At 38.5% G+C, this 15,291-nt stretch overlaps 1 protein-coding gene across 1 annotated transcript in view; it reads left to right on the top strand.

Annotated features, from left to right (window-relative positions):
- Positions 1-15,291, top strand: part of Folh1b (folate hydrolase 1B) — an 80,628-nt gene that overhangs the window by 11,408 nt on the left and 53,929 nt on the right. Inside the window, exon 4 of the mRNA XM_042689542.1 lies at positions 14,847-14,948. Within this exon, the coding sequence (XP_042545476.1) occupies positions 14,847-14,948 (102 nt within the window). The remainder of the gene's footprint in view (positions 1-14,846; positions 14,949-15,291) is intronic.

Raw genomic sequence — 15,291 nt, 5'->3', positions numbered from 1 at the left:
GGTACGCAGTCTTGCAGCTGGAACTCAGGGCCTAGGTAATGTTCTGAGCTTCTTGGGCTCAAGGCTAGCATTCTACACCTTGATTCACAATACCACTTCCAGCTCCTTCTGAGTAGTTTATTGAAGATAAGATTCGGACTTTTCTGTCTCGGCTGGCTTCAAAGCACGATCCTCAGATCTCAGACTCATGAGTAGCTAGGATTACAGAGGCGTGAGCCAGTGGTGCCCAGTTTCAGATTTTATCAACAGTTTAAACATAAGAATGTTGGCTTTCTTTATTGAGTTGATGATAAAATTGATATTCCAATGTTAATGTGATCTTATATTTCAGCAACTTCTAATACTAGTAGTAGTGATTAGAACTCATGTCCATGCATATCCAGCTTATAAGCATAACAAGTTTGGTAATTTGTTTTTCAGTTTGCTTGCTGAATTATAATTTGTAAGCTATATCAGTCTTACAAAATGAGTTGTTTTTAAAATCTTGTGAAAAAGTTTTATTATATTTAATTGGTCTTTTTTTTTTTTTTTTGTCGGTCGTGGGGCTTGAACTCTGGGCCTGGGCACTGTCCCTCAGCTCTTCAGCTCAAGGCGAGCGCTCTACCACTTGAGCTACAGCGCCACTTCCGGTTTTCTGGTGGTTTATTGGAGATAGGAGTCTCACGGTCTCTCCTGCCCGGGCTGGCTTTGAACCGCGATCCTCAGATCTCAGCCTCCTGAGTAGCTAGGATTACAGGCGTGAGCCACCAGCGCCCGGCTATTAAATTGGTCTTTATGTAATCTTCCCAACTGAAGAAAAAGATGTTGGGGATTAGCCCTTTATTTCTGGAGGAAAATAAAGATGTAATTTTTTAAATGGCTTTAGCTTTTTATTGTCATATGCTATTTTTTTATTTTTGTATTGTTATTATTAAGGCATTGAATAAATGGGTTACAATTCTGTAAGTCAGGTAATGATTATAATATTTCTTAGACAATGTCACCCCTTCATCTGCTTTTCCACATTTTCCCCCTTTTGTCCCTGCCTCCAAGTTGCATAGTACATTTTTACATAATGTTTATTGAATACATTGACTGTATTTGCTCACTTTTCCTTCCTCCATTTCTGTGCCTTCCTGTGACCCCTAAAGAAGAAAACAACAACAACAACAACAAAACAGTAACAAATACCACCACCAACAAAAAGACCCCATGCTTCCAGTTCTTGCAATTAGTGTTGATAAATAGTACTCCTGATGATCACAGAGTTACGTGTTTCGGTTGCTCCCTAAGTATATCCTCCTTTAAGCTCCTTGTGTGTCTGTAAATGCATGTCCAGTTGTATTTTATATCTAGTTTCCACATGTGAGAGAAAACATGCTCCATTTTCCTCTCTGTGCTTGGCTTACCTCATTTAACATGATTTGCTCTAGGCCTATTCATATCCCTGCAAATGACATAACTTGGCTATTGCGAATAGTGCAGCAGTGAACATGGATGTGCAAGTGTGTTATGATTTTTTAAAAAATATGTTACTAAGTTTTAAGCAAGATAGATAGATGTGAGGAGAGGGAAACTATAAGTAGTGACTATTAAATGACCCAAACTCAAAAGTTTTTTGTTTTTGTTTTTTGCCAGTCCTGGGGCTTGAACTCAGGGCCTAGGCTCTGTCCCTGAGTGTCTTTTGCTCAAGGCTAGCGCTCTACCACTAGAGCCACAGCGCCACTTCCAGCTTTTTCTGTGTATGTGGTACTGAGGAATCAAACCCAGGGCCTCATGCATGCTAGGCAAGCACTCTACCACTGAGCCATCTTCCCAGCCCCAAGCTCAAAAGTTAAACAGAACCAGGGGATGAGGGAAGAAAAAGTAAGATGGGGTTACTCTGAGAAAAATAATATATTTTATGTAACATTATATGTAGTCTTATTTATATAAGTAAGTATATAAATGATATATAAATATTTATACCATATACAAATATATATCATATACAAATAAATATATATGTATTCCATTTATAAATAAATAAATATGCATCTATGTGTATATTTCACACATGGTACATATGTGAAATACCATGATATAAACCCTTGATGTAATTAATACATACTAAAATAAATAAACAAATGGCAGGAACATAAAAGGTGGGGAGACTAGCAGGAGGGGTTGGACTGACAAGAGATGAATTTGGTTGAAGTAGTTTGTTTGCAAGTATGAAAATAGAATGGTGAAACTGTTGAAATGGTTGTTTTAAGAAGGGAAGTGAGTTAGGGGAGAATCATAAAGCAAGATTGATCAGAATATTTGGAAATGTCACAATGAGACCTCCCTTATAAAACTAAGGTGTGTAATAAAAAACAAACAAAACACTACCACCAAAAACAACAATAACAGCAACAAAAAAACAACAGAAAACAAACCTAGAACCAGGAAATAAAAACTGACAAAACCAGAGCTGGGAGGTCCTGTCCCATCATCTCTTCTTGATGTTGAGTTACAGGAACAAGAAAAAATAAAGAAGCTATTCTATCTGCACCTCCCTTTTCCTTTGAGATAGTACCAAACTCCAGAGCTTCTTCTTTCTTTTTTTTTTTGCCTTTTATTTTTTTATTTTTATTTTTTTTTTAAATTTTATTTTATTTTATTTGAGAACATACTGTACAGAGGGGTTACAATTACATGGTCAGGATAATGCATACATTTCTTACCAAGCATTGCAGCCTCCTCCTTTGTTTACCCTTCACCTCCCTTCCCAGCCTCCCCCATCCCCCCCACCCAATCATACTCCCCCTACCCCCCTCCGACATTGTAAAGCTGGTTTTGACCTGACATTTTGTACTTCTCATTGTTGCAACAGGTCCACCTGAATCCTTAAACGACTTGTTTGTCCCCATCTCCTCCACATGTTATACTGACATCAAATATAGTGAAAGCAGGGGTTACACTGTGGGGGAGGGACATACAAAGCAACCAAGAAATAATCTTATAAATGCGTTAGAAACACATGCACGAAAGAAACAAAAACATTAAAATACATATTTGAGGGTTCGTTTTCCTAACATCACCTTCTCTGACTTTTCCCGCTTGACTCATACCTATACTAGATATTGCAAATAAGGGAAACCATGGGACCTATGTTTCTTTGGGCCTGGCTTACTTCACTTAATATAATTTTTTCCAAGCCTTTCCATTTCCTAACAAATGGGGCAATGTCATTCTTTCTGATGGAGGCATAGAATTCCATTGTGTATATATACCATATTTTCTTGATCCATTCATCTATTGAGGGGCATCTGGGTTGGTTCCATATCTTAGCTATGGTAAATAATGCTGCAATAAACATAGTTGTGCTGGTAGCTTTAGTGTGGCCTTGTTTGTAAACATTAGGGTAAATGCCCAAAAGTGGGATTGCTGGGTCATAGGGGAGCTCTATGTGGAGTCTTTTGAGGAACCTCCATACTGCTTTCCAAAGTGGTTGAACAAGTTTACATTCCCACCAACAATGAAGTAAGGTTCCTTTCTGTCCACATCCCCTCCAGCATCTGTTGTTGTTAGAGTTCTTGATTTTTGCTGTTCTAACTGGAGTGAGGTGATATCTCAATGTTGTTTTGATTTGCATTTCTTTTATGGCTAGGGATATTGAACATTTCTTCATGTGTCTATTGGCCATCCTTCTTTCTTCTTCAGAGAAGCTTCTCTTTAAGTCTTTCGCCCACTTACTTATTGGGAAGTTGTTTCTTTGAGGATTTGTTGTTGGGTGGTTTAATTTTTTGAGTTCCAAGTATATTTTAGATATGAGACCCTTGTCCGTTGTATGGCTAGTAAAGATCTTCTCCCAGTCCGTGGGCTTTCTATTGATCTTGCTAGCTATGTCATTTGCCCTGCAGAAGCTCTGCAACCTTATACAATCCCATTTGTCCAGCCTTTCTTTGATTTGTTGTGTTTCCGGGTCTCTATTCAGAAAATTTCGGCCTGAGCCAAGGAGACCCAGGGTTTCTCCTATTCCATCCTGTAATGTTTTCAGAGTGTCTGCTTTGAGTTCAAGGTCTTTGATCCATTTGGAGTTGATTCTGGTGCAGGGTGATATATAAGGATCTAGCTTTAGTTTTCTACATGTAGTTAACCAGTTTTGCCAGCACCATTTACTGAAGAGGCTGTCTGTCTTCCATTCTATTGTTTTAGCTCCCTTATCGAAGATTAGATGGCTCTTAGGTCTGTAGGTTCATTTCTGGGTTTTCAATTCTATTCCATTGGTCCTGAGGTCTGTTCTTATGCCAATACCAAGCTGTTTTGATTACTATGGCTTTATAGTAGAGTTTGAAATTTGGTACTGATATTCCTCCAGCAGTGTTCTTTCCGTTGAGGAGCGTTTTTGCTATTCGGGGTCTTTTATTGTTCCATATGAATTTTTGGATTGCCTCTTCTATTTCCTTGAAGAATGAGGGTGGAATTTTGATAGGTATTGCGTTGAATTTGTAGATAGCCTTGGGAAGTATTGCCATTTTCACGATGTTAATCTTTCCAATCCAGGAGCATGGGAGGTTTTGCCATTTTTTAAGTTCTGTGTTGATTTCCTTTTTCAAGATTTTAAAGTTTTCATCATAGAGGTCCTTCACTTCTTTAGTTAAGTTAATTCCTAGGTATTTTATTTTTTGTGGGGCTATTACAAATGGAGTTGCTTTCCTAATTTCAGCCACACTTTTCTCATTGTTGGCATACAGAAAAGCCACTGATTTTTGGGGGTTAATTTTATAACCTGCTACTTTGCCAAAGTTTTGAATCAGCTTGAGTAATTTGGGAGTGGAGTCTATGGGATTCTTTAAATACAAGATCATGTCATCTGCAAAGAGGGAGAGTTTTATTTCTTCTTTCCCTATTTGGATCCCCTTTATGTCTGCATCTTGTCTTATTGCTGTAGCTAGGCATTCTAATACTAGATTGAAGAGAAGTGGAGAGAGTGGGCATCCTTGTCTTGTTTCTGAGTTAAGAGGAAATGGCTTTAGTTTTTCACCATTGAGTATAATGCTGGCTGTAGGTTTGTCATATACAGCCTTTATTGTATTGAGGAATGTTCCATGGATTCCTAATTTTTCCAAAACCTTCATCATAAAGGGGTGTTGGATCTTGTCGAATGCTTTTTCTGCGTCTATTGAGATAACCATGTGGTTCTTATTCTTGCTCCTGTTGATGTGATGAATAATATTAATTGATTTGCATATATTGAACCAGCTTTGCATCCCTGAAATGAATCCTGTTTGATCGTGGTGTATGATTTTTTGGATGAATTGTTGAAGTCGGTTGGCCAAAATTTTGTTGAGAAGTTTTGCATCAATGTTCATCAAAGAAATGGGTCTATAGTTCTCTTTCTTTGATGAGTCCCTGCCTGGTTTTGGGATGAGGGTTATGATGGCTTCATAGAATGTGTTCGGTAGTGAGCTTTCTCTTTCAATTTCATTGAAGAGTTGGAGGAGAATTGGTGTGAGCTCTGCTTTGAAGGCCTTGTAAAATTCCGCTGTAAAACCATCTGGTCCTGGACTTTTCTTAGCTGGGAGGTCTCTTATTGCTGTTTCTATTTCAATGCTTGATATGGGCCTGTTAAGATAGTTTAACTCATCTTGGTTTAGTTTTGGCATGTCAATATTTGCTAGGAAGAGGTCCATTTCTGTCAAGTTCTCAAACTTATTAGCATACAGTTTTGAGAAGTATTCCCTTATAATGTTCTGAATCTTAGTTGTTTCCGTGGTGATGTTTCCATTCTCATCTCTGAGTTTATTAATTTGGGTGTGTTCTCTTCTTTTTCTGATAAGATTTGCTAAGGGTCTGTCAATTTTGTTAAGTTTTTCGAAGAACCAACTCTTTGTTTTGTTGATTCTTTCTATAGTTTTTTTGGATTCTAATTCATTTAATTCTGATTTAATTTTGATTATTTCTTTCCGTCTACTGGATTGGGGTTTATCTTGCTGCTCTTTTTCAAGGAGGTTTAGATGCGTCATTAAATTGCTAGTTTCAGATCTCTCCAATTTGTTGATGTAGGAGCTCAGAGCTATAAACTTGCCTCTGAGTACTGCCTTTGCTATGTCCCAGAGGAGCTGGTATTTTGTGTGTTCATTTTTGTTGAATAGCATGAACATTTGAATTTCCTTTCTAATCTCTTCCATGACCCACTCATGATTCAGCAGTGTGTTGTTCAGCCTCCATGTGATACAGGACTTTCTTTGGTGGCTTTTGGTGTTGAGTTCTAATTTTATTCCCTTGTGGTCAGAGAGAATGCAAGGTATAACTTCAATGTTTCTGAATTTAGACAACTTTGCTTTGTGGCCTAAAATGTGGTCTATTTTAGAAAACGTTCCATGTGCTGCTGAGAAAAACGCGTATTCTGATGCTGCTGGGTGAAATGTTCGGTAAATGTCTGTTAAGTCTAGTTGATCTATGCAGCTGTTTAGATCTGCGGTTTCTCTGTTGAGTTTTTGCCGAGTTGATCTATCTAGTGGGGAGAGTGGTGTGTTAAAATCCCCAACAATTAATGTCTTTGGATCTATATGGGATTTGAGGGAAAGTAGTGTTTCTTTGATAAATTTGGGTGCTCCATTGTTTGGCGAATAGATATTTAGAATTGTAATATCCTCCTGAAGGAGAGATCCTTTAATTAGTATGTAGCGACCTTCTTTATCTCTTTTCACGAATTTTAATTTGAAGTCTATTTTATCTGATATTAGGATTGCAACTCCCGCCTGTTTATGCGGTCCGTTTGCTTGGTAGATTTTGTTCCAGCCTTTCACATTGAAAATGTGTTTGTTTTTACGGGCAAGATGTGACTCCTGCAGGCAGCAGATAGAAGGGTCTTGTTTTTTAATCCAACTAGACAGTGTATGTCGCTTAATTGGAGAGTTCAGTCCGTTAACATTAAGAGATAGGACTGAGAGGTATTTGGGAGTTCCTGCCATGTTATCTACCTTCTTGGGGGCTGCGAAAACTGGGTTCTTCCTATGGTTCTTGGATTCTCAGTTTGGGTGCAGTTTCTTGGCCTTTATTGCGGTCTTGTTGGTTTTCTATGTGTAGGACATCTTTAAGAATCTTTTGTAGGGCTGGTTTGGTGGAGATGTATTGTTTCAATTTTTCTTTGCTATGGAAGGTTTTTATTTGGCCTTCGGTTATGAAGGAGAGTTTAGCTGGGTACAGTATTCTTGGTTGATAGTTGTTTGTTTTTAGGGCATGGCATACATCGTTCCAGGCTCTTCTTGCTTTGATTGTCTCTGCTGAGAAATCTGAGGTGATTCTAATTGGTTTCCCTTTATAAGTGATTACCCTTTTCTCTCTGACAGCTTTAAGGATCTTTTCCTTGTTCTGAGTTGATCCTGTGTGGATTATAATGTGGCGGCGGGATGTCCTATTCTGGTCTGGTCTATTTGGGGTTCTAAAGGCTTCTTGTATCTGGACAGGCCTATCTTTTTGCATGTTTGGGAAGTTCTCTGCTAGGATCCTGTTAAACAAATTTCCTAGACCATTAACTTCTGTTTCTAGGTGCTCCTCTACACCCATTATCCTTAGATTAGGCCTTCTGATGGTGTCTTCCAGGTGTTGGATAGATCTATCATATTTCTTGGACTTGTCTTGGATGGTTGTATGTTCTTTCTCTATAATATCTAGGCTGTCTTCAATCCCTGAGATTCGATCTTCTGCATGGTCTAACCTGCTGTCAAGACTCTCTACTTTGTTTTTTATCTCTTTTCCTTCTAGTTGGTCAGCTTTGATGGCTTCAAGTTCTTTGTTGAAGCTCTGTTTTAGGTCTTGTATGAATTTCTTTACTTCCTTAATTTGGTGTTCAGTGTTTGTCCTCAAATCACTTAGTTGATTGGTTATGGTTTCTTTGGGCTCCCATTCCTTCTGTTGGGTTCCATTCAGCATTCCCTTTGTGGTCTCCCTGACTTCCTTCAGCTCTTTGTTAATGGATTCCATGAATGCCTTTAGTGATCTTTGTGTGTTCTCTACCTGGTCTCTCAATTCCTGTATTACTCTTTGATTAGCTTCCTCCCGTTCATGGGATTCCTGCAGATCTCTTTGAGTGTTCTCAGCCTGCTCATGCCATTCCTCCCTTTCTCTTTGAGTATTCTCAAGTTGTTCACGCAAATCCTGTATCAGTTTTTGAGTAGCTTCCCCACGCTTATGATATTCCTGTATAAACTTCTGGGATGCTTCCTCTCTCTCCCTATCACGCTCATACAGAGTCCTTTGTACGTTGTCAAACTTTTCATTTATCATGTTTGCCACCAGTGTTTGTAGAGCTGTTTGGGAACTCTCCTCTGGATTATTCATTATCTCTTCTAACCCCTGATTATCAAGATTGGGAATTGAGATACCCAACTTTGCCATTTTTCTTGTGTTTTTCCGGCTTACTCTGCCCATTTGAGGTGAAGATAGCACCAGTTTTGTGCTAGAACACTATCTTAAGGCAACCATCAACCAAAGTTTGCATTTGTACAGTCAATAGTCTACAGATACAATCTAGTTGAACAGATACATCTATTCGACATCAAACAACTATATGTTAAAGGGCTTCGAACCGCAGAGAAGAATTTGGAAAACCAGAAATTATTAGGGTTAGGGAGAGATGTGGGTAAAAAATAGGAATAGATTGGTGTGGGGAGGCACAGGGAGAGTTAACTATGTCCTAATCACAATGCAGGAAATAGGTTGGGTAGGATGCACGTAGAGAGAGAGAGAAAAAGAAGAAAGGGAAAGGGGAATGAAAAGAGACCAGAAAAAAAAAAAGAAACGTAAAAATTAATGTTATTTTAGAGATTAAAGGACCATCTATTTATAGAGGAATATGAATATGTTGAGAGAAAGGGAGGGACATAGAGGAGATGTGAAAAACTTTAAAAAAATGCTTAAAATATTATATAGGTATAAAGAGGTAGTACTGCTATTAATGAATTTAAGTCTCAGAGGTTTTGAATTGAGTAATAAGTTTGTGGATTAAGTGTGTACACCATGGGGGATAGGGTCTACTGGTTAACTACGGGTTTATCTGAGGATGTGCAGAACAAGAGTTAAGTTATATAAAGAAGAACAAAGAGGAAAAGATGGAAAGGATAGGAGAGTGAGAAGAAATGATCAGAAATTCAGTAGAGCTAGACAAAAAACAAAAAGATAATTAAGAATGAAAGAAAAAGAGAAAGAAGACAAGAAAAGAAAGGAAAACACACATTCACGTATTCGCCGAGTCTTGGATCCTGGGTCGTCTCTGGTCTGCAAAGTGCAGGATGAAGTTGTCCGCTCCTTGTCGGTTCTTGCTGGTGTTGAGTAGAATCCGCTCGCCCGCTGCGTCTGGCTCCTTAGTCCCGGACTCTCTGTGTGAGCGCTCAGGTATGGCCGCGGCTGCGGTCGCTGCTGCGACCCTGCCGCCGCAGCAGCAGCTGCTGGCAGACGCTCAGATGTGTCTGCTTGGCTTCCCCTCTCTTGGCTAACTCTCTGTCCTGTGATGGCACACTTGGTGTGATTCTCTGGCTTGGGACTGTTCACTGGAACTCTGAAACTGTTTTCTATGCAAGAGCTTGTTCAGATTCCAGCTTCTCCTCCGCCATCTTCCCGGAACCCCCCTCCAGAGCTTCTTTAACCAGTAGAGACAGAAAACTGGAGGGCTTCTCTGATAGATGCCAGTCCTGAAACTCATTGCTTGTCCCTGTATTTTTGCATAGGAATAGAGAAGATGTGATATTTTAGAGTAATAAACAGCACCAATCTTGGCAAGCTTGAGTAATAGGCCTGTCTTAAGCCTGTAGTTTCTTATGCCTAGGTGTCTTAGACAACACAAAGATGTATATTGCCCTAGACCAGAGCATGTAAACACCCCAGGTAAGAACAAGCATTTTGAGTCTTCCTTTGTGAGAAACACAACCTGTTTCACCTGTTTTCTATTTCTTCCTACTATACCCTATTTTACTGAAATAAGTCTTTGTTGAACTTCTGCCTGTGAGACTCTGCTTGTTTCCATTTGAAATGCTTTTCATGGCTGTTCACAGGACTCTGATCTTCATGGAACGTGGGAAGCTGAAAGAATTGACCTTTCCTGTCTCCAGCAACAGGATTTCATAAATTCTTTTTTTTGGGGGGTCCGGTCGTGGGCCTGGGCGCTGTCCCTCAGCTCGTCAGCTCAAGGCTAGTGCTCTACCACTTGAGCCACAATGCCACTTCCCGCTTTTTTTTCTGCTTATGTGGTGCTGAGGAATCTAACCCAGGGCCTCATGCATGCAAGGCAAGCGCTCTACCACTGAGCCACCTTCCAGCCCTGGATTTCATAAATTCTTTAAATTTTATTTGTCTATGTTATTGAAACTCCCCAATTTATAGTCTTTTATACCTGTTTAAATTGGTGCAGCATCTATTCATTTCTAGTAATAGCCTATTTTTTGTGTTTTGACTAATTTTTTTCCTTATTGATCTCAAAAGGAATTTGTCAATTTTACTGATGGATTTTGAGAAGTCTTTTCTTTGTTAGGTTTTAGCATCTTCTGTCAAATTATTAACTCATGGGAATTTAGAATTTTTATTTTATTTGAGGAGGAGGGAGGGAGGGGGAGAGAGAGAGAGAGAGAGAGAGAGAGAGAGAGAGAGAGAGAGAGAGAGAGAAGGTGCCTATATGTGTCTCTGTGTACATCAGAACGAGACTTCAACTCAGGTCCTCATGCTCTTACATAGCTTTTTCACTCACTTTACCTCGAGTCAGGCCTCTTATTATAGCTTTTTATTTTTGCTGGTTAATTGGAGTTAAGAGTCTTGGACTTTTCTGCCCGGGCCTAGCATCAAACCTTAATTCTTACATCTCAGTTTCCTGAGTAGTTAGGATTATAGGCATAAGCCACCACTACCCTGTTTACACTTTTTGAAAAATATAAAAAAAGAGTCATAAGTATGTAAACTTCTACTTAGAAACACTTCATCTATATTCTACAAGTTTAGATATAAAGTATTTGATTGATCATTAATTTAAATTGTTTTCTAACCTTCATGTTTTCTTTTGATTCTGAAATTATTTAGAGTTGTAATTAGTAATTAGCAATTGTAATTAGCAATCTGAATTTATTATGTCCACAATTATCTAGATTGGCTTGATTTCTAAAATAAATATATTCTGATTAGATAATGTCGCTTATAGGACACTAATCATATGACAATTATTCAGCTTTTCTTTAGAGCCGAGTTTCTGGCTATCTTATAAACATTTTGTTTAGAAAAATAATTATACTCAACACTCTGTCACCTTAAGCGTATTTTATTTGCTTATTAGAGTTTGTCATTTTGGTGAAGTCCCCTTTTTCTTAACGTGCCTCATTGTGTCTGTCTTCCTTATTAAATATAGAAAAAGAAATGTTAAATTTAAAACTAGTTTGAATGTTGAAATTTTACTATGATGGTCTGGGTGCATATTAATTTGTATTTATTTTGACCAGAATTTATTAGACCTCCTTAAGTTTTATCAGTTTTAGTATACTGTTAGACATAGTAAATTCAGATTTTATCATTTTCACATTTTCCCTATCTTCTTTTAGTACTGAATAAGTGCTTGAACATACTTACATTGTCCTTTAAGTCGGTAACTCTTTCTATCATATTTACATCTTTATGGTTGGTTATTGAATGATGGAGTGTTCTTTCAGATCTGTTTCTTTTCTTTCTTTTTTTTTTTTTTTTTCTTTTTGGGTCTGGTCGTGGAGCCTGAGCTCTGGGCCTGGGCGCTGTCCCTCAGCTCTTCAGCTCAAGGGTAGCGCTCTACCACTTGAGTCACAGCGCCACTTCTGGCTTTTTTTATTTTTGCTTATGTGGTGCTGAGGAATCAAACCCAGGGCCTCAAGCATGCAAGGCCAGCACTCTACCACTGAGCCACCTTCCCAGTCCTCAGATCTGTTTCTTAAAATGATTAGTTTTCTGCAGCTTTGTCCATGTTTTATTTTATTTTTTGTTTGCTTTCTGAGACAGCATCATACTATGTAGCCAAGGCTAGCCTCAAGCAGACAGTCCTCCTGTCTCAGCCTTCCTAGCACTGGTATTATAAGTGTGTACTACCATATCTATCCAATTGATCTATTATTTACCTATACTTTTTTCATTTAAGTTTTAATTCAATGTTACGTTTGTTATATACTCCAAGAAATGTTCTTAAAAATGTGAATTTATTCTTTCCGTTAGCTCTATCCCTCAGTGTGTTGTGTCTCTAGTGTTTTCTTTTTGTGGAAGGGGAAGATCTTATTTTTTTATAACTTTTGGAAGATTCTACAAGTTCTCTCTAAGTTGAAGGACAATATTTTAAAATACTGTCCTTTAACTTAAGGCATTTTGTATCACAGAGACAGCAAATATGAAATTTGAATGAATTGTCTGAGTCCCTTTTTCCTACTCTACTCTGGGCCATCACTTTCTGTGGAATATGTTAGTTTCTCATTTATCCTTATCCCTAAGGAATATTGCTCTTTGTAGACCAGCTTTATGCAAGGGTCTCTGGTGAGAGTCCATGGTTTGGACTGGCTTCAAACGGGTATGACTCCTCTATGACTCTCATGAAGCCTGAGGCTTAGATAGAGTAACTATTCTAGTCAGCTTTCCATTACTGTGACCAAAGACCTAAGATTATTACCTTAGACAGGAATAAATTTCTTTCAGCTCCTGATTTTAGTTCTAGTCAGTGATCAGGAGGTCCAGAATGTGGAGTGAAATAAACTGTACCTCACGATGAGGACACAAACAAAGAGGAGGCCCAGGTCTCAAATCTCCTTCAAGCCATACCACTTTCAGTGAGTTAGGGACCACCCTTACACTCCATCTCATAGCTTCCACCTACGTCCAATAGCACCACCCTGGGACCCAAGGCACAGACATTTGGGAGGCATTCCATACTACATTATAACACCTTTCATCACTGCCTGTCAGAAGGACTCCAGTGCTCTTGTCTTTTTTGTTTCTGAGTATTCTTACTTTTTATTTTTATTTATAATTTGTTTTTTGTTTTTATTTGTAATTTATTTTGTTAAAGTGAATATAATATTTAATTTGCTTCTAAGAAATCATCCTAGCTTAGTAGTTAAGTGACTACAAACACTATGTACTTTCCATATTTTGGGATCACACTTTTGCTTACTTTATTTTCTCAAGACTAATGAGTCACAGCTTCATTTATGGTCCTTTATTGGCTAATTGGACATAAGAGTCTCAAGGACTTTTCTGCTGCTCTCTCTGAACTGGGGTCCTTAGATTTCACCCTTTGGAGGGGCTAGAATGACAGGTAAGAGCCACTGAATCCCAGTGATAGGCAACAAATTTTTAAATTTTTTTGTTTGCTTTCTTAAGGCAAGGTCTTCCTGTGTAGCCCAGGCTGGCCTTGAACTCACTGCCTTGTTCTCCCAAGTGCTGGGATTATTAAGTACAGTGTCACCATGCAAAGCCAAGATTTTTACATTTTTCTTTAGGGCAGTATATTACCCTCCAAATTGAAAGCTTAGACAATTATCTCAGAAAACTGATGTTGTTAACTTATTTCTAAGTTTCAGTGAAGCAAACATGCAGTTAGGCTTTTATTTATACCAAATACAGATGTATTCCACTTTTGAAAACTATTATTAAATGTAAGGTTAAAAAATAAGGAGAAATGTTTTTAAGGCAAAAATACATATGCAATTTTTCCTTTGTTTGGGAAAATCTGCTCTTTCCTGAAATCACTCGTGTTTTTTTTGTTGTTGTTGTTGTTGTTTTTTAATTTAATTTTATTTTTTTTGTGAACATACTGTACAGAGGGGTTACAATTACATGGGCAGGATAATGCGTACATTTCTTATCAAGCATTGCAGCCTCCTCCTTTATTTATCCTTCACATCCCTTCCCTACTTCCCCCCTACCCCCCCCCCACCCAATCCTCCCCTCTCCCCCCCCCCCACCAACGTTGTAAAGCTCGTTTTCCACATGACCTTGTATTTCTCATTGTTGCAACAGGTCCACCTGTATCCTTAAACGACTTGTTTTTCCCGGTCTCCTCCACAAGTTATACTGACATCAAATATAGTGAAAGCAGGGGTTATACTGTGGGGGAGGGACATACAAAGCAACAAAGAGATAATCTTATAAATGCATTAGAAACAAATGCATGAAATAAAAAAGCATTAAAATACATATCTAAGGGTTCATTTTCCTAACATCACATTATCTGACCTTTTCCACTTGACTCATACATATACTAGATATTGCAAATAAGGAAAACCATGGGACCTATGTTTCTTTGGGACTGGCTTACTTCACTTAATATAAGTTTTTCCATTTCCTAACAAATGGGGCAGTGTCATTCTTTCTGATGGAGGCATAGAATTCCATTGTGTATATATACCACATTTTCTTGATCCATTCATCTACTGAGGGGCATATGGGTTGGTTCCATATCTTAGCTATGGTAAATAATGCTGCAATAAACATAGTTGTGCTGGTCTTTAGTGTGGTCTTGTTTGTAAACATTTGGGTAAATGCCCAAAAGTGGGATTGCTGGGTCATAGGGGAGCTCTATGTGAAGTCTTTTCAGGAACCTCCATACTGCTTTCCAAAGTGAACTCACTCGTTTTGAGTTACTCAGAAAGTTTCTGTAGTACTTAGTTGTTTACTGGTTTTAGTTCTTGTTTGTTTGTTTGGCTCTCTTTTCCTAACTGAGGTCAGGGTATGAATTCATTCAGTTTATGTGTTTTTCACATCCCCAGCATTGTGTTGAGAATCTAGCTGGTATTATCAAAATAATAAAACACACTCACTGACAGTAGAGACGATATACATCTTTTCTTGATTGTAGTACTTAAGTTTAATTGATTTATTTTTTATTCTTATTTTCACTTCATTAGGTTTTCAACACCTCCTTATCGGAACCACCTCCTCCAGGGTATGAACATGTCTCAGATGTTGTTCCTCCTTTCAGTGCCTTCTCTCCACAAGGAACACCCCAGGTACAAAATTGCAGAAGCCCTCCTGCCCAGGCACATGCAGGCAAAAATTAAAGTATCCTGAAAGGAGTTTTGACAGCATCCTAATTTACCCTTTTTGCATGTTTAAGAAACGTGGGTGCCAGTGGTTCATACCTGTAATCCTAGCTACTCAGGAAGATGAGATCTGAGGATTATGGTTCTAAGCCAGCCCAGCCAGGAAGTTTATGAGTCTCTTTAGCTCCAATTAATCAGAAAAACCAGAAATGGAGCTGTGGCTCAAGTGGTAGAGCACTAGCCTTGAGCAAAAGAATCTGAGTCAACTCTCAGGCCCAGAGTTCAAGCCCTAGGACTATCAAAAAGAAAA

This window comes from Dipodomys spectabilis, unplaced genomic scaffold, assembly GCF_019054845.1.
Source record: "Dipodomys spectabilis isolate Male_0828 unplaced genomic scaffold, ASM1905484v1 ptg000003l, whole genome shotgun sequence".
Taxonomy (NCBI): Eukaryota; Metazoa; Chordata; class Mammalia; order Rodentia; family Heteromyidae; genus Dipodomys; species Dipodomys spectabilis.
Note: the sequence above shows the minus strand (reverse complement) of the source record. Positions and strands in the feature narration are given on the sequence as shown.